This window comes from Elaeis guineensis, chromosome 6 (genome assembly GCF_000442705.2).
Source record: "Elaeis guineensis isolate ETL-2024a chromosome 6, EG11, whole genome shotgun sequence".
Taxonomy (NCBI): Eukaryota; Viridiplantae; Streptophyta; class Magnoliopsida; order Arecales; family Arecaceae; genus Elaeis; species Elaeis guineensis.
Window position 1 is genome coordinate 2,621,917 of NC_025998.2, and position 18,574 is coordinate 2,640,490.

At 38.7% G+C, this 18,574-nt stretch overlaps 3 protein-coding genes across 5 annotated transcripts in view; 1 reads left to right on the top strand and 2 right to left on the bottom strand.

The window, feature by feature from the left end:
* The first annotated feature begins 297 nt into the window (after window positions 1-297).
* LOC140858644 (uncharacterized) lies at window positions 298-6,230 on the top strand. The gene is made up of 11 exons (XM_073259958.1): window positions 298-423; window positions 511-597; window positions 662-793; window positions 2,555-2,699; window positions 3,199-3,371; window positions 3,510-3,578; window positions 3,678-3,904; window positions 3,995-4,239; window positions 4,397-4,569; window positions 4,708-4,948; window positions 5,029-6,230. Exons 1-11 carry the CDS (start codon window positions 298-300, stop codon window positions 6,228-6,230), a joined length of 2,820 nt encoding a protein of 939 aa, XP_073116059.1.
* A 4,043-nt stretch (window positions 6,231-10,273) lies between these two features.
* On the bottom strand, window positions 10,274-11,604 carry LOC140858665 (uncharacterized). The gene is made up of 2 exons (XM_073259972.1): window positions 11,059-11,604; window positions 10,274-10,542 (listed from the first exon to the last, which is right to left on the bottom strand). The coding sequence occupies exon 1, from the start codon at window positions 11,579-11,581 to the stop codon at window positions 11,078-11,080; it is 504 nt and encodes a 167-aa protein (XP_073116073.1). The 5' UTR covers window positions 11,582-11,604; the 3' UTR covers window positions 10,274-10,542; window positions 11,059-11,077.
* A 4,234-nt stretch (window positions 11,605-15,838) lies between these two features.
* The window catches only part of LOC105047663 (glyoxylate/succinic semialdehyde reductase 2, chloroplastic), a 4,338-nt gene continuing 1,602 nt past the window's right edge, over window positions 15,839-18,574 (bottom strand). For 2 of the 3 annotated variants that reach the window (XM_073258886.1, XM_010926695.4), the window contains 9 exons: window positions 18,314-18,389; window positions 18,176-18,231; window positions 17,274-17,358; window positions 17,084-17,144; window positions 16,763-16,815; window positions 16,579-16,649; window positions 16,413-16,485; window positions 16,201-16,305; window positions 15,839-16,110 (listed from right to left, as the gene is read on the bottom strand). In XM_073258886.1, the coding sequence (XP_073114987.1) occupies window positions 15,943-16,110; window positions 16,201-16,305; window positions 16,413-16,485; window positions 16,579-16,649; window positions 16,763-16,815; window positions 17,084-17,144; window positions 17,274-17,358; window positions 18,176-18,231; window positions 18,314-18,389 (748 nt within the window). In that variant the 3' untranslated portion in view covers window positions 15,839-15,942. The remainder of the gene's footprint in view (window positions 16,111-16,200; window positions 16,306-16,412; window positions 16,486-16,578; window positions 16,650-16,762; window positions 16,816-17,083; window positions 17,145-17,273; window positions 17,359-18,175; window positions 18,232-18,313; window positions 18,390-18,574) is intronic. The other variant, XM_010926696.4, reaches the window with a different exon arrangement.

Consider the following 18,574-nt stretch of genomic DNA (forward strand, 5'->3'; position numbering starts at 1 on the left):
GGTAGAGTGGAGGATGCGTTGTTTTTAATGACGCTAAAAAGTGCCGTTAGAAGATAATTTTACGATGCTTTAAAGCGTCGTGAAAAATTATTGCGACGTTTTTAAAAAGCGTCGGCGTTTTTTGTCTCCACTCTTACATAGACGACGCTTTCGCGATGCTTTTTGAAGCGTCGTAAATCTTATTAACGATGCTTATTAGCATCATAAAATATTTTTTATAACATCGCCTTCCATCATTTTTACTGTAGTGGCTGCAAGCCTGTGAGGCCGTGTTTAGAAAAGCTCAGCTCCTTGTAGATGGCCAACTTCCATGGATGTGGTGTTTCTTTTCATCATGGTCCACCAACCAGCTTGTTGATGATGCTTGCTGGACACCGGACAAGGGGAATGACTTCGACGCTGAAGAAAAGACTAGTGGAGCGTGTTCCTACTGCAAGCTTGCACTCTCCGAAAAAAGATTCTACCATCAGCATTGCATTTTTGTTTATTATATTTATTCTTTTCTCAAAGCAAGGTGAAGTGGGCAACCTGAGACGCCCTCTTCAATGGGACCCTCGAAAGTCTGTTTCACCTGGAATTCTTACCTTCTACTTTGGGGTAAGTGCTGTGGAAGCCGCGGTGTTATCATAAGTCCTTTTTGTTCCTATTGACGGGCATTAAGGGTCGATCCTTTAGCTCCATCGGGGTGGAAAGATTGCGGTACTCGAGAAATAGGATAAAGGGAATTAAAGGTGAGAAAAAGGTTGTCATTGGGATCCTCTCCGGTTCAGCATTTAACTGTGAGAAATGCTTTGTATACGGCGGGCGATTAGCTCCCGCACAGGGCCGATGAAAAAAAAAAAAAACTTTTTTTTTTATACTGCATCAAGCTCCGTGCGTGAGCCAATCATCGTCTGGGTGCACAAAGTATTTTTCTTTTAATTGTACCATCTAATCAACTATGATAGCCCAGCACGTTGTCATTGTGATGGATTGGAATGAGAGTTTGAATGATCATGCTTGAAATAAGGGCTGAAGTGATTATTTTAAATATTTTTGAAAAAATAATTAAATAGATAGATATTTTTGAAAATTATTTTTTTTAAATAAATTTGAGGGAATAGAATTTGGATACGGAAAGGAATAAGATTTCTAGGATAAGGAGAATGAGACTCTCCCCATCCAAGAGGCTGCCAAACATATTCTCAAAGTCGGCTACCAGATCATAGGAGAGTGCAATCTACCATGGGGACGGAAGGCTTGGATCCAGCGCCATCTTCCTTCTTTTATCTTTAATCCATTCCTTCTTATTAGGCATTCCTTTCCAATAGTACGTGGACTTCAGACCGATGGGATCTGGAGGAGCTGGACTTATTTCAAGATGTCCGTCTGACGGAGAGAGGATAGGCCTTAATCTCCGTGATGTGCATCATCATGAAGAAAGAGATGATCAGATGTCATATGCGGATTCAAGAGTCAAATTGATGATTTTATTCACGTAGAAGCATGATGTGGTGCGAATCAAATTTGGTAAGAATTTGAAAGAAATTATTGTTTGAAAAAGAATCGAGTTTAGAAAGTTGTTTTATTTTTTCTACTTCATCATTTAGTAGCCATCATGATTTTCAGCCACCATCATTTTCATAGTAGCAAGATGCAGCCACCATCATTTCTTTTGTAGCAAAATACAGCCACCATCATTTCTATAGTAGCAAGATGTAGCCATCATTATTTTCATAGTAGCAAAATTCTGTTATTCCCTTCCACTTACTGAATTTGCCTTATATTCCCTCTCATATCTATATAAAGGGAGGTGATTTATGTATTCAATTCAGACTTCAATGAATGAAAATGAGTGTTGCTAAATTCTCTTATCTAACCCCTGTATATTAGTGGCGAGTTATAAACCCTAGAATTTATCACTCACATTCTCTTTTTTTCTTGAGTGTGGCGTTCTATCTCTTTGTGATTTGATTGTGGCGATTTTTTGATCAATCAGGTTTCAAAGAATTTTTTTTTTATTTCTTGCGCTCCAACTTTTATCCTTACCTACACAAGATAGTAATTCAGACCTGGGCACGTCAGTTTGGTATTAGAGCCTGAGGGAGTGTTTGACATCCAAATCATGTCTGGAGGAGTTGAGGCCCCTGTTATTCCTAGAGGCATGAGTCTAGAACAAGCTCAGATTATGGGTCTCCAGCGACGTCAAGAAGAGATGATGGAGCAACTCAATCGCCTAACACAAGCATTTGAGTGGTTGGCAACACTTCCCTCACCACCACAGCGGTATGACCATCCAGCACCACGATGAGCTAATCGCGATGATGAAAAGGAGTATGACAAACTCGGAGATGATGATAGTGTGGAGGAACATCCATGGCAAAGGTGGCAGCAAAGGAGTTCAGGAGATAATATTAAGATGAGGATCCTATCCTTTAAAGGAACCAGCTCATCTGAAGAATATTTGGAATAGGTGCAACGTGTGGAGAAGGTCTTTGAATGTCAAAACTATTCTGAAGTAAAAAAATATAAACTTGCTGTCCTTGAATTCACTGATTACGCTAATTTTTAGTAGGAGAATATAAAAGCTCAGTGTAAGAGGGATGGAGAAGAGGAGATCCGGAGCTGGAGGCTTATGAAGTGGATCATGGAGAAGCGATTTGTCCCTCAATATTATAAGCAGGAGCTGTACATCAAGTTACAAAACTTGAGACAAGGGGGTATGTGTGTTGAGGATTATGTCAAAGAATTTGAGATGCTGATGATGAGGTGAAGGTGCGATTTGCGAGAACCTCAAAAATAGACCATTGCAAGGTTCTTAGGAGGCTTGAACAAGGAGATTGCTGATACGGTAGAGTTACAAGAGAAAATTGAAAGTGAAGATAAGGCTATTTTGGAAGAGGTAGAAGAAGATTATGTGGATTTTGTAGATGAAGGAGAGCTATTGGTTATTTGCCGCAACCTGAACTTACAGGCCAAAGTGGATGATGAGTAGTGCGAAAATATCGTCCATACCAGGTACACCATCCATGATAAGGTATGTGGTGTCATCATTGATGGGGGCAGCTGTATCAATATGGCTTCCACTACTTTGATGGAAAAACTTAACCTGGTGACCATTAGGTATCCCCATCCCTATAGATTGCAATGGTTTACTGACGATGATGATGTGAAGGTTACAAAGCAGGTTGTAATACCTTTCTCTATTGGCATTATAAGAGAAAATTGAAAGTGAAGATGAGGCTATTTTGGAAGAGGTAGAAGAAGATTATGTAGATTTTGTAGATGAAGGAGAGCTATTGGTTATTCGCCGTCACCTGAACTTACAGACCAAAGTGGATGATGAGCAGTGTGAAAACATCATCCATACCAGGTACACCATCCATGATAAGGTATGTGGTGTTATCATTGATAGGGGTAGCTGTATCAATGTGGCTTCCACTACTTTTGTGGAAAAACTTAACCTGACGACCATTAAGCATCCCCGTCCCTATAGATTGTAATGGCTTACTAACGATGATGATGTGAAGGTTACAAAGCAGGTTGTAATACCTTTCTCTATTGATAAGTCCTACAAGGATGAGGTTGCTTGTGATGTGGTTCCTATGAAAGCTAGCCATCTTCTTTTGGAAAGACCTTGGTAGTACGATCGAAGGGCTATTCATAACGGCTTCAAAAATATCTATTCATTTGCCAAGGACGAAAAGAACATAGTGTTGGCACCACTTAGCCCGCAACAGGTCCAGAAGGATCAGCTTGTGATCGAAAAGGGCAAGAAAGAGAATCCGTTTGCCAACAAGGAGGAAGTTAAGCAAGTTTTGACTAACCATGAAATCATTTTTGTTCTTGTATCCAAGCAGGTTCCAAATGAAAAAGTCTCCCTTCCATCGCAGATGAAGGAGATCTTGGAGAAATTTACAGATGTGTTCCCAAAAGAGCTACCATAAAGATTGCCACTAATCAGAGGGATCGAGTATCAGATTGATCTCATTCCAGGGTCTGCCTTGCCAAATAGACCAGCCTATAGATGCAATCCCGAGGAGGCCAAGGAGGAACTACAAGAGGAAATTGAAAGTGAAGATGAGGCTATTTTGGAAGAGGTAGAAGAAGATTATGTGGATTTTGTAGATGAAGGAGAGCTATTGGTTATTCGCCGCAACCTGAACTTACAGGCCAAAGTGGATGATGAGCAGCACGAAAACATCATCCATACCAGGTACACCATCTCTGATAAGGTATGTGGTGTTATCATTGATTGGGGTAGCTGTATCAATGTGACTTCCATTATTTTGGTGAAAAAACTTAACCTGGTGATCATTAAGTATCTCCGTCCTTATAGATTGCAATGACTTACTGATGATGATGATGTGAAGGTTACAAAGCAGGTTGTAATACCTTTTTCTATTGGCATTACAAGAAAAAATTGAAAGTGAAGATGAGGCGATTTTGGAAGAGGTAGAAGAAGATTATGTGGATTTTGTAGATGAAGGAGAGCTATTGGTTATTCACCGCAACCTGAACTTACAGGCCAAAGTGGATGATGAGCAGCGCGAAAACATCATTCATACCAGGTATACCATCTATGATAAGGTATGTGGTGTTATCATTGATGGGGGTAGCTCTATCAATGTGGCTTTCACTACTTTAGTGTAAAAACTTAACCTGGTGACCATTAAGCATCCTCGTCTATATAGATTGTAATGGCTTACTGATGATGATGATGTGAAGGTTACAAAGCAGGTTGTAATACCTTTCTCTATTGGCAAGTCCTACAAGGATGAGGTTGTTTGTGATGTGGTTCCTATGAAAGCTAGTCATCTTCTTTTGGGAAGGCCTTGGCAGTACGATCGAAAGGCTATTCATGATGGCTTTAAAAATACCTATTCATTTGCCAAGGATGGAAAGAACATAGTGTTGGCACCACTTAGCCCGCAACAAATCCAGAAGGATCAGCTTGTGATCGAAAATGGCAAGGAAGAGAACCTGTTTGTCAACAAAGGGAAGTGAAGCAAATTTTGACTAACCATGAAATTATTTTTATTCTTATAGCCAAGCAGGTTCCAGATGAAGAAGTCTCCCTTCCATCGCAAATGACGGAGATCTTGGAGAAATTTACAGATGTATTCCCAAAAGAGCTACCAAAAAGATTGCCACCAATCAGAGGGATCGAGTATCAGATTGATCTCATTCCAGGATCTGCCTTGCCATATAGACCAGCCTATAGATGCAATTTCGAGGAGGCCAAGGAGTTGCAACGACAAGTTGTGGATCTTTTGGAGAAGGGTTATGTGAGGGAGTTTATGAGCTCATGTTTAGTATCAGCTCTGTTGAATCCGAAGAAGAATGGATCTATGCGAATGTGTGTGGTTGGTAGGGCGATAAACAAGATCACAGTAAAATATCGCTATTCAATCCCACGACTGGATGATATGCTTGATGAGTTGCATGGAGCTAAGATTTTTTCAAAAATAGATCTTAGGAGCGGATACCATCAGATTCACATGAAGGAAGGTGATGAATGGAAGACCGCATGCAAGACCAACTTCGGGTTGTACGAGTGGACGATCATGCCATTTGGCTTGTCCAACGCACCTAGCACATTCATGAGATTGATAAATTATGTGCTGCGTAAGTTTATTAGTGATTTTATGGTTGTGTATTTTGATGATATTCTGATTTTTAGCAGGAATCAGAAAAAGCATATGAAGCACCTCAGGGGGGTTTTTGAGGTTCTGCGACAAGAGAAGCTATATGGCAACCTCAAAAAGTGTCCTTTTTGTCAGAATCGTATAGTCTTTCTTGGCTACGTTGTGTCACAACATAAAATGAAAGTTAATGAGGAAAAGATGAAAGCGATCAAGGAGTGGCCTGTTCCTACCAATGTATCTGAAGTAAGAAGTTTTCATGACCTAGTATCTTTTTATCGAAGGTTTGTGAAAAATTTCAGCACGATTCTTGCTCCTATCACTGAATGCATCAAGAAGGGAGGAGAATTCAAGTGGACTGAAGCAGCCCAAAGGAGCTTTGAGTTGATCAAAGAGAAGTTGAGTTTAGCACCTATTCTAGCTCTATCTGATTTTTTCAAGACTTCTGAGGTAGAATGTGATACCTTCGGTGTGGGCATTGGGGTTGTTCTAATGCAAGAAGAGCATCCCATAGCATATTTTAATAAGAAGCTGAACGGTGCGAGCTTAAGCTACTCTGTCTATGACAAGGAGTTCTACGCTCTGATTCGAGCTTTGAAGACTTGACAACATTATTTATTGCCAACGGAGTTCGTCATCCATACTGATCATGAGTTCTAGAAGCACTTGAAAGGATAAAGCAAGTTGAATCGTAGACATGTCAAGTGGATGGAGTTTTTGAAAACCTTTCCTTATATGATCAAATACAAAAAAAGAAATATCAATTTCGTGGCTGATGCACTTTCCAGGAGGTATGCTTTGATTTTATTGCTTATTGCTAAACTAATGAGATTTGAGCTGATTATAGGTCAATACAAAGACGACCCAAATTTTGCAAGTATTTATGAGGAGTGCAAGAAAGAAGCTATAAATGGCTACTACAAGCATGACGGATACTTATTTAAGTCAGACCGGCTGTGCATTCCTAACAGTTCTACTCGAGAGCTTTTGGTAAGAGAAGCTCATGGTGGCGGATTAGTGGATCATTTTGGAAAGAAAAAAATATTAGAGATGGTGAAAGAGCACTTCTATTGGCCAGCTATGATTCGTAATGTGCATCACGTCATTGAGAGGTGCATCATCTGCAAGAATACAAAGAGCAAAAAGACTTCACAAGGGTTGTATATGCCGCTACTTGTATCAGATCAACCATGGATAGATTTGAGTATGGACTTTGTGCTTGGGCTGCCAAGAACACAAAGGGGGAAGGATCAGTTATGGTGGTTATGGACCGATTCTCAAAAATATCTCATTTCGTGCCATGCCACAGAACTGATGATGCTTCACATATTGCAGATTTATTTTTCAAAGAGATAATGCGTCTGTATGGTGTACCAAAGAGCATTATGTCTGATCGAGATATCAAATTCTTGAGTTACTTTTGGAAGATCTTGTGAAAGAAGATTGGTACTAGATTGCTCTTCAGTACGACTTGCCACTCGCAAACCGATGGTCAGATCGAAGTAATAAACCGTACTCTCTTTTCTTTGCTTCATGCTGTTATTAACAAGAATCTGAAGAATTGGGATAAGTGTTTGGCTTATGTTGAGTTTGCTTACAATCGTAGTGTTCATAGCGCTTCTAAGCATTCTCCTTTTGAACTGGTTTATGGGTTCAATCCATCACCCCACTTGATTTGGCACCACTTCCAATCAGCAAAAGGGTTTGTATGAATGGGAAGAAGAAAGCTGAGTTGGTTAAGTCCATGCATAAGAGCATCAAAGAGTAGATTGAGAGGAAGAATGCGGCTTATGAGAAGGTAGCTAACAAAGGAAGAAAACAAGTTCGCTTTGCTCCAGGTGATCTTGTTTGGATACATCTTCACAAGGAACGATTTTCAAGCCAAAAAAATCTAAGCTCATGCCGCATGCTGATGGTCCATTTCGAGTTGTTGAGAAAGTAAATGACGATACTTACAAGATTGAATTGTCTGGTGACTACAATGTGTCTGCTACATTCAATATTCGAGATCTTTCTCCTTACTTGGAGGATAGTTTGGATGATGGGGAGGATTTGAATTTGAGGACAAATCCTACTTAACAAGAAAAAAATGATGTGCACCATCATGAAGAAAGAGATGATCAAATGCCATACGCAGATCCAAGAGCCAAATTGGTGACCTTGCTCACGTGTGTAGAAGCATGATGTGGTGTGAATCAGACTTGGCAAGAATTTGAAAGAAATTATTGTTTGAAAAAGGGCTGAGTTTGGAAGGTTATTTTATTTTTTTTCTACTTCATTATTTAGCAGCCATCATGATTTTCAGCCACCATCATTTTCATAGTAGCAAGATACAGCCATCATCATTTTCATAATAGCAAGATGCAGCCACCATCATTTTTTTTGTAGCAAAATACAGCCACTATCATTTTCATAGTAGCAAAATTCTGTTATTCCCTTTCATTTACTAAATTTGCCTTATATTTTCTCTCATATCTATATAAAGGGAGGTGATCGAACTGCTGCTGAATCCATGGGCAGGCAAGAGACAACCTGGCGATTCAATTCAGACTTCAATGAATGAAAATGAATGTTGCTAAATTCTCTTATCTAACCCCTGTGTGTTAGTGACGAGTCATAAACCCTATAACTTATTACTCGCATTCTTTTTTTTTCTTGAGTGTGGCATTCTATCCCTTTGTAATCTGATTGTGGCGATTTTCTTATCAATCAGATTTCAAATTTTTTTTTTTTTTAATTTCTTGTACTTCAACTTTTATCCTTACCTATACAAGATAGTTATTCAGGTCTGGGCACGTCACTCCACTTCAAAGAACTACACATACTTGGAGAGGGATGGGGAAAAAAAAAGAGAGAGGATAGGCCTTTGCCTTCACTTTAAAGAACTATACATGCATTCGGAGACCAGACGCCAGAGGCGGGAGGTTCATTTCTCTTTAAGCTTTTTATCCAGAAGCTGAGCTTCACATCGTTTGGATAGATATTATTTGTGCTCGGCAAAAATTATAGATTGAGAGGATCGTCATTAAAAGAGATTTTGCCACTATAATAGGCTGAATTCAGGATGACATGACGTAGTTGGAGGTCCATCCGCTTCTTCATGACATCCAAACTTGCCTCCGTGACTTGATACTGTGTCAGCTTAGCATGTCTTTCGAAGACGAACAGTGTCGCTGGTTGAGTTGCCTCCTATGTGGCTGAGCACACTGATAATTGAATCTGACATTAAGATCAAATTTATCCACGAGCTTTGCAAAATATTTTATTTTTTTATTTTTTAGAATGTACATATAATAAATTAGTGTAAGCTCTCATTTGTATTAAAAAAAAAAATTATACATACTTTGAGAGGACGGGATTTAAGAAAAAAAAAAAAAAGACATTGTTAATCTTCTCCACCGCTATCTTCCACTCTGATCACGTAAGCAAGTAGTTGACATGACGTAACATTTACGTAAATACATTTTTCAAAAATTAAAGAGATCCAAATTCTCTCTCTTTCATGTTAGTTTTTATTCTCTTATGGTGCATGTCATCGTTGCTTTCAAAATCTTGAGCATCCAATTCCCATAATTATGATGACAACAACTAGTCCTACGATTAGGTTTCCTTCTATTATTTCTTTCGGACCGTTTGAAGCTGATGGGGCGTAGAAAAAGCTCTCATATTGCCGTCTCCATCAAAACGTCTCCTACTCCAATTATTCTTGCCTTCGGTTAGTCCTTATTCTCTTGCCCTTTATTTTTTGGGTAAAGGAACAGAAGAGAAAAGAGACGGATGGAAATAGGAAAATTAGACACAAGGTGAAGGATCAAAGCTGGCATTCTCGTTTCTATATGACTTGACTTTTTTTCCCATAAAAAAAAGATTGATGAAGTTTAAAATAACATGACTGATGTGGCACGATCTTGTCAAAAGACCAGGCACTGTCGGTCTTCGCATCTCTCAAACCGTGCGGCATCGAAGACTCGTGATGAGGTCTTTTACTTTAAAAGGCGCCGCGGCCGTCACGGCAGACTCGTTCGCAGATTCCCAACTAGTGCCTTGCTTTAAATAAATACGTTCACCTTGACTCTCCCTAGTCCAAAGCTTAAGATCTCGCTCGAAGGAGAGCCGTCTGATTACTAAATCGGAGATACGTCGGCACACCTAAACCAACCGATGTTTTAGAGAGGGGATGCGTAGGAAAAGTTGTTCCAAGTAAGCTTCGTCTATAGTATTTTAAATGAAGATGATTTTTGTGGAGCTAGTTTACCATTAGGAATGCGAGTAGCACTCTAGTAGTTGATACTAAATCTATGGCTAAGTTAGATGCTATCCAAGAAGATTTGTCGTATACAATAAAAATTCTGAAGGTATCCTATGTTGCTCTAAAGAGAGACTAATTGATCCATCGACAATTGAAAGATGACTTTCTCATATACCTCCTGACAAAATAGGACAAATTTACAGGTGTTCAGTGAACACGTTTACAAGAAGACTAATCGTGCTGCAGATTGGTAGAAACATATGTGGTAGATCCTAACGATTCTATTTTATGGAAAGTTGCGATAGATATTCCTTTCCAACTTTAAAATGTTTTATTTTCGGACTCTGACGAGCTTGATTTCATAATTGCAGTTTATCAAGAAAATAAATATAGCCAAAAACTTTTCCATTTGTGTTCAATGTATCTTAAGAACATTGTTTTTAGGATAAATCAAATTCATTAAATTATTCTAAAATAAATACATTCGTGAACATTTGAAAATAAAATATCTAGCAACAATCATCCAGTAGATCCTGTATGATCAACAAGATATGCCGCCAACCAATCTGCTGTCCTACCAGCTTCTTAATAGATTTGTTTCACTTTAAAAGGCCGGAATGATGGTCTCATTTCCCAACAATTCGATTTCAATGGATAACCTGTTAGTTTCTGCAGATATAAAAGCAGTAAGATATCTAATAACATTTGAAGGATCTCCTTCCAAAATAATTAAAAAAAATTATCTATAGATTTTTAGATGGATTCAAAATTATTTTTAAATTTTTAAATTTTTTAAATTGAATAAAAAATTTTCAAAATATTAAAAAATTATTTTTATATAATAAAATATATATCTGTATAATTTGAATATGAATGTGTATTAAAACTAAGTAATCTGCATAAGCTAAACATAAATCAGTATAACTTGAACATCAATCTGTATAATCTGAACATAAATCTGTGTAACCAATCTGTGTGGACAGTATGGACTAAAAATAATTTTTTAATATTTAAAAAAAATATTTAATTTAAAAAATTTAAAAATTTAAAAATAATTTTAGCTTCATTCAGAAATTTATAGATATTTTTTTCAAAATAATATAAGATTCTCTTAAAATAAAATTTATGAAACACGGAAACCTTTCATGGAAAAAAGAAAACGCAGAAGGAGACAAATCCCCTCACCTACTCCTCCAGTCTACACTTATTTCTCTCCAACTTTCTGCACAAAAAGGTTCTCCTCCTCCTCCAGTTCCAGCTCAAACCCGGCTCCACCCACCACACGTGCGAGCCACTCCTCCTCCTCCTCCTCCTCCTGGACCACAGCCCCGCCTGGCGCCGCCGTGATCGCCGTCTCCAGCAACATCGACCCCGAATCCGAAAGTCCCACTCCTTTCGCCACCGCGGCGGCCCCGACGTCCGCCGGATCGCTCTGCCATCCCACGAAGTAGTCCACCCCGCCGACCCCTCTGGTGTCGACGCTGGCCATCACGGTGGAGGCTGAGTCGGAGAACGAGGGCCCACAGGTCTCCTCGTTGCCGTTAATGGTCACGAACGGCGTCCTCTGGCAGTAACCGGAAGTCGTCGGAGAGTTGATCTCGCTCTCCAGCCACCGCATCATCTCCTGTATCATCTCCTCCTTTATCTCCACATTCTCTTCCTCCTCGCCGTCGAGCAGAATCTCTCCTTTTCCTCCTCCTCCTTCCATCTATCTATTTCTATCCCAGCGACGAGAAGTGGGCACGAGAGAGGGGAGACGAACGTGGGGGTTTAAATAGAGGAGACGAACGTTGCGAGGGGTGAGGTGGCCCCGGGAAAGGAAAAAGGCGGGAATTAGTGAGGTAGCTGCAGTGAGGGCGATGAGAGCGCCTCGAGGCTAATGCTACTTTCGTACGAGATTCCAATTTTACCCCTACTCGCTCTCTCCATTACCTGCTTTATAAAGGTATGGGGTCATGGGGTTCGGGTTGTATCTTTCCAGCGAAAGAATGATTGATCTCCATTCGCGACGTGGACCGTTGGATGGCGCTCCGCACAGCGATCCGTGCCGTCGGAGTCACTGCTGCACGGATCTCGAAGTAACCGTCGCGCAATCCCACGGTGAATGCACGTGCATCATTCTTTCGCGCGAGAGATACAACCCCCATCTCATGTGCGATGACCAAAATGACCTTCTGGGGCTATGGAATGGCGTGTGAGATTTTTGTACGGATTTGACGGCCGCCCAACTAGTTATTTTCCTACGTCTACCGAAGGCCAGACGGTAACAGGGTGACTCATTTGAATTATTGGAAGGTTAGGTGAAACAATAACACTTATAATGAAAACCATAATTATAATTGTCATTACAATTATGTTTCAAATTAAGCGAGAGGGGTGACAAAATAAACCCATATAATGCGGGGTGATTTATCCTCCACAACATATTTAGGATAGAGGTTAAAAAAATATGGATATTATCCGTCCGAATTCATTTTCACATCTGCTCAATTTGGATATGGATAAAAATTTTAGGATCCAACTAATATCCATATTTGTATCCATATCTGTCAAAAAAATATATATATATAGATATAGATAAATAACTATCCAATTCGTATCCGAATATATGAATCTACGTATAGTCTTATATCATTTTATATATCATTTATTAATTTTTAAAAAAAATATAAAATATAAATATTTTATTAATTTGATTTATCATATATTTAGTAATATTTTTGAAATTATAAAATATAATTATCTAAATTATATAAATAATTATATTTATATTTTCAATATATCTTTAATAAACTATTTCTATATAGCAAGATTGCCGCATCATAAATTCTGCTGGCAAAATTCAGCATTCATCCTCCTTACATAGAAAGTGATCATGAGGACGAGCAATTGCTAACCATCGTGCAACATCTTACTCTTAGAGGTGATTAACGAGAAGTTTCCGGACAAGCAAATGTTGTTCTTGAAAGAAGGCAATCATCACCAAAATTAACAAAGCAAGGAGTGGAATTGGCATTGTCCTCACGTCACAAGGAGTCTCCACCATCCAACTGTTCCATCTGATCTAGACTTTTGAGTACGAGGCTCTCATTGAGGGCTTTACGGTGGAATTAGTACCAGAAGTCATTACCTTAGGGTGATACGGGATTCCAAGCTCATCCACTAGCAAGTTCTTGGCAGGTGCAAGACGATCAACCTAGACCTCCTTCCACACCAACAACGCATCGCCGATCAATTCAAGAAGGTTACCTACACCTACACTCCACAAAAAGGAAAGATGGTCGCACACACTCTTGCGACATTGATCACTTCTGCCCTCAAAGTTTCCGCTTGACATCAGGTTTGAAATTATTAGTCTCCACAAACTTCATGGGCGTTTCACTGCCGTCACGCGGGACCCATGGCTCATCAAGTTGCAAGTAGAATATGTCAGATTACGGAAGAGTCAGTGACTTGACTTGCGGAGGTAATGGTCATAGAATCTACCGGTAGCTTCGATGACCATGGAAAGCCTTAATTGGTTTCTTTGATAGGAAGAATTTCTCTGAAGGTAGAAGTTTCCCTGACTATTCCACCAAAGATGATCGTGTCCAAGCCCGCCTACTCGCCATCAAATACATCCTTCATATGATGTGTTATAAGACCCATCATAAAATGGTCCTCCTAAGATGCCCCGATGATGATGGGTCCTGGAGGATGATTATATATTAGATTAGGCTATACTTGAGTCGGATCCGATCAAATTTAGATTGACTAATAAAGGTCTGACATTGATGATCCAAGTAGTCGGATATGATTTATTACCTGCAGGTTGCTTATATATCAAAACTTAATAGATATGGAGATACCTAACCTATACATCAAAATGTCCAAAAATAAACAATCTAAATAACACTAAATTATATATATATTTCTTTGATTACTTGATGTATAAGCTAGAAGCTTCTAGATCAAATAATTTTTGGAATATGAGCAATTTAAAAATAATACATTGTATCTGACTATTAGGATCGTTGATTTAAGACCCTCATTGTCCGATATAGATCTGATTAAATCTAAATAGAAATTCACTTGAATGTAGCCACATCCAGCTCTCTCTCTCTCTCTCTATATATATATATATAGACACACACTATATTTTTTACATTTTTTCTCAAAAAATAATGTATTGATTATGAAAATAAAGAATTAAATCATCTGTTCTCTTTTAAAGGCACCAAACAACTTGCACACTGCTTATGTTGAACAATGGTGCAAGCTTTATACAAAGAATACATCCGTCAGGCCAGCAGATAATTCCAACGTAAACATCTCATCGACTGATCAGGTATATTGTTATTTTAGCTAGTGGCAGTGAAGACAACTAATTATATCCGAATAGGATCCCAACCATCCAACACCATCGAGGGCAATTAGTTAGGTGGATCAATTTAGCCTTCTTTTTCGAATGAAGTCTTTAGTCAGTGCCTGCCCCTCTCTTGGACCGAGCACACACACACACACACAGAACAAGACAAGTTCATAGATCATACAGGACGAAGCAGCACCTGACGGTCTTGCTTTAGTCCATGTTCAATGGTTGGCAGCTTTTCTTGACTCGAGGCTCATACTTCCACCCGTCAGTCCTTGCTTCCAACTGCGATTATTTAAGTCTCATATGATGCAAGAGACTCATGCCATTGACGAAGAGAGGGAATGCTGTCAGATATCAAAGCCATCAGGATCAATCCAACATGCCCGATTTGTATGAATGTCACAATAATTCAACCAAGTACAAGGTGCTTTAGTTGGGTGTCAATCAATTCCATGGGTTATCCAAATCATTAGCTAAGTTCCACCTCAAAAAAGTTCGAAGTAAATTTGACCAGAGGGATCTTGGAATTATTTTCCAATATTCAAGGTGAACTCCTTGACGTTTTCAGTGGGTGGTTGAAGCCAACAAGATAAGACAACAGCTTGATATACCTCGGTCAGAAAAAAAAAAAGCTGGAAAGCTGGAAAGGAACCAAGACTTTTCGGGATTTCAGCTGAATTTTATGAACCATGAATGCATGATATAATTGAGATTACCGTCTTTTACCGGCATCGATTTAGTGTCTGATATTCTTTAGGATCCGTTTTTTTGTGGGTAAAAAATTTATCTGGCTGATATCTCGAGACAAGTTGAATTATATAAGTCAGAATAATAAGGGCCGAAATTTTATAAAGTATCATTGTCCTGCACCCATTTTGAAAACGCCCCAGAGGTTCTATCAGATCTAAACAGCAGAAGCCAGTTTCTTGCACTTGGAACAAGAGTCATAATTGACCTTTAAGATAGCATCAACCTACCACATCAGGGTGGAGGAAAATTTGCAACGTACCCGAGCATGAAGATTGTTCATCAACCGTCATCACCTAATTGATTACTTGATTTGCTTCCGTGTGTATGCCTTGCTGAGCAATAACTTTCAATTCAACTACCTTGATGATTGCCCACAACCAAGCAAATTGCCCTCCAAGATGATGTTCTTATAGATAATGAAAAGCCTTGAAACACTGCTTAAAAAGGAATGATTTACTGTTCTTGTTCTGCTGAGAGCTTTGGTGTCAAAGCTTGATAATACGGTTGCATTCAACAACTGAAATTAGTGTCTGCATTCAGGAACTGTTGGTCATGTCTAGACCTGTTTCGGAGGAGCCCATAAAATTTTATCATATTAAAAGTATCACTTGCTTCTTAATTAATATATATCTGATAGTGTAAAGTTGATGAGAAATATATCAGAAACCCTAGAGAATTTAGATTTGGTGGAATGTAGATATTCGCATTAAAGGGGTTGAAGTATCAGGCCAAAACTGACTGTAAGTTACACATCGAGTTTTAGCTTTAAGAAGCACAACACTTTTTCCTCAGGGAAGGCACATTTTCAGAAAACAATGCAAGTTATAACTTGTAATGGAACGAGAAACCAGAAGGCAAATCTTGAGGAAACCCAGGCGAAAACTTCCTTGCCACAGAGTTATCCAAATAACATCAGAATAAGCTAGCAATATCATGAATTCAGTTCAAAGAATGTTGTAATTTTCTCAGTGTTCTGGGCGCTGCAATTTCCCTCTTAATGCCTCAATAACCGCTGAGAAGTCCTGATCACCAAGGCCATGAAACTTGGCTGCTTTATACAACTCATTAGCAGCAGCTGCAATTGGAATTGGTTGAGAAACTGATTCAGCTAAGCCCAAAGCAAGCCTTAAATCCTGCCATAAAAAGAATACTTTCAGGTCACATAGAGGATCATGTCCTCTTCATGTTTCCCTCGTTTGGAGACATCCAGAAAGATTACAAACCTTCTGTTGGTGCTTCAAAGGAAATGCAGTTGGATAGGAGGCTTTAACCATTGAAGGTCCTTTGACTGAATACATGGGTGCACTAATAGCACCCTGTGATATGACCTGCAATATACAATGCACGAACTTTATACAAAATCCCACCAGGTAATGAATTGGGAAAGCCATCTGAAAAATGATGCGGCCATTTTCTGTACTAAATTTCACACTACCTTAACAAGAACATTGGGGTCCAGTCCGACTTGCTCACTGAGAAGCAAACCTTCTGAAAAGGAAGCCATCATACTGCAAGAGTAGAGAAACAATAAAATGAATACAAGACATATATGGAACAGTTCATTTAAGAGGTGTACATGACCATATAGGAGTAATCATGACCTTCCCATGATCATGTTGACAACGAGTTTCATGGCTGCACCATTTCCAACCTCCCCAAGATAGAATCTTGACTGCAGATTACATTGAAAAATATCACAATGGGTAGAAAAGGATCTCAAGGCATATAAGCACAAAGTTAGGCATGCTCTTAAATAACATTGAGAAGCAGATGAGAGGAATCAACCTTCCCCATGACATCTAAGAGTGGTGCCACTGTTTCATATAAAGATGCATCACCTGCAGATTAACAACTGTATTATAGGCCCACCATGGAATTCACCCTGCAACAAGTTAAATCCAACTAGAAGTAACAAGAAAAATACATCTGATTAACAAAGTAACAGGAAACCAGATTAAAACTGTAAGACATATAAAATCAGAACCACATAAAAAAACCATATTTAATGATCTGATGCTACTTTAAAGGCCAATTAAAATTCATAATAACTGAAAAACAAATTCAGATAAATTCAAATGACTGTTAACATCTGAAAAATAAATTTACCTGCAGCAAGAAAAATCAGCTGCCCATCTTCTGCAGGCTTTTTGGAGCCTGAAACTGGAGCCTATTAAAAAAGCACTATAGCTTGCTATAAAATTGAAGTACACAGATACACAAGTACCATGACATGGAACACTGAGAATAGCTGCAAATAATAGTTCCCAAATAGGAAATAAAAACAAAAATATCTGACCTCTAAAAAAAGGGCCCCTGTATCTTTAATATGTTTGTTTATCAACTTAGCAGTGGCACCATCGACAGTTGATACATCGACATATCTGTGATCATCTATACAAGTGAAGCGAGATCATATATATATAATTCAATTATATACTTCAACACATTACTTGTTATTGAGGAAACAACATGCATGACTTGTCAACATAGAATTCATGCACCAGTAAAATCTTTCGATAGAGAAGCAAATAACTGCAACATTAATTTAATATCACAATTAGCAAAGTAATGCTGCAGCTACTTACTCCAGTTTAAACAAGCCAACAGACAGCAACCACCACCATTAAATCAGAAGAAAGGTCAAGACAATGTTATAGATGGAAGAAAAAGTAGCTTATGCTAATGGTCTATAGGCTGCAATGGTTTGATAAATTTCTACAAGGCTCTGATAGAACTTTCCCAATCTTTATTTGACCTGCTCCCTAGTATCAATTTTTAAGCCCCATACTCATAGTTGTAAGCAGCATGTCGCATGCCAGAGGGTGTATATTTACCTTCTAGTTTTAATTTAAAGGACTTTACTAGTAGTTGCAAACAGCATGCCTTGTGCCAAAGGGTGTAAGTACTTTCAAACATAATACAGTGTGCTACAGACTAGTTGTTCTTTCATAGGAACTGTACTTCTGTAAAAGGCAATTTGCAACAATAAGATGATAATCAGTAAGAACACATAGGGATCATGATTGTGACCATAACTAGACCAGACCTAAAACAGACCTGATCAAGATCACAACAGGAAATAATGGTTTCCTTCTTAAGATTGAACCATATCATATTTTTAAAAAAAATAATGAGAGCAAGAAGAACTGCTTCTAAAAGCTTATTTCAAATGTATCAGAGAAAGAAAGGCAATGTTACCCTTTTCCTGGACTCATTCCTTTAGCAGCTCCATTTGTCCCACATGCAACATCAATCTATGCATGGAAGTATCAGCTATAACAACATTACAGGAAATACAATTGCATAACTGAACAAATTAAAACGTGGTATACATACCGCACTTTCAGGTTCGGCAAGCATTGCAAATGTCACATTGCATGATGATGCAACTTCCGTTGGTGATGATTCATACCTGCAGGTGAAGCATGTGAATCTCTTCAAGTAATTCTGATTGAAGTCCCAAAGAAAACTTCAGCTGATAAAATACCTTTTCATGCTCTAACTACAAAAAGATGTGTCTCACATTGAATAATCATCTCAAAAATTTCAAGGAAAAAAACCAGCAAGGTGTTAGGATTTTGGATGTTCCGGTTATAA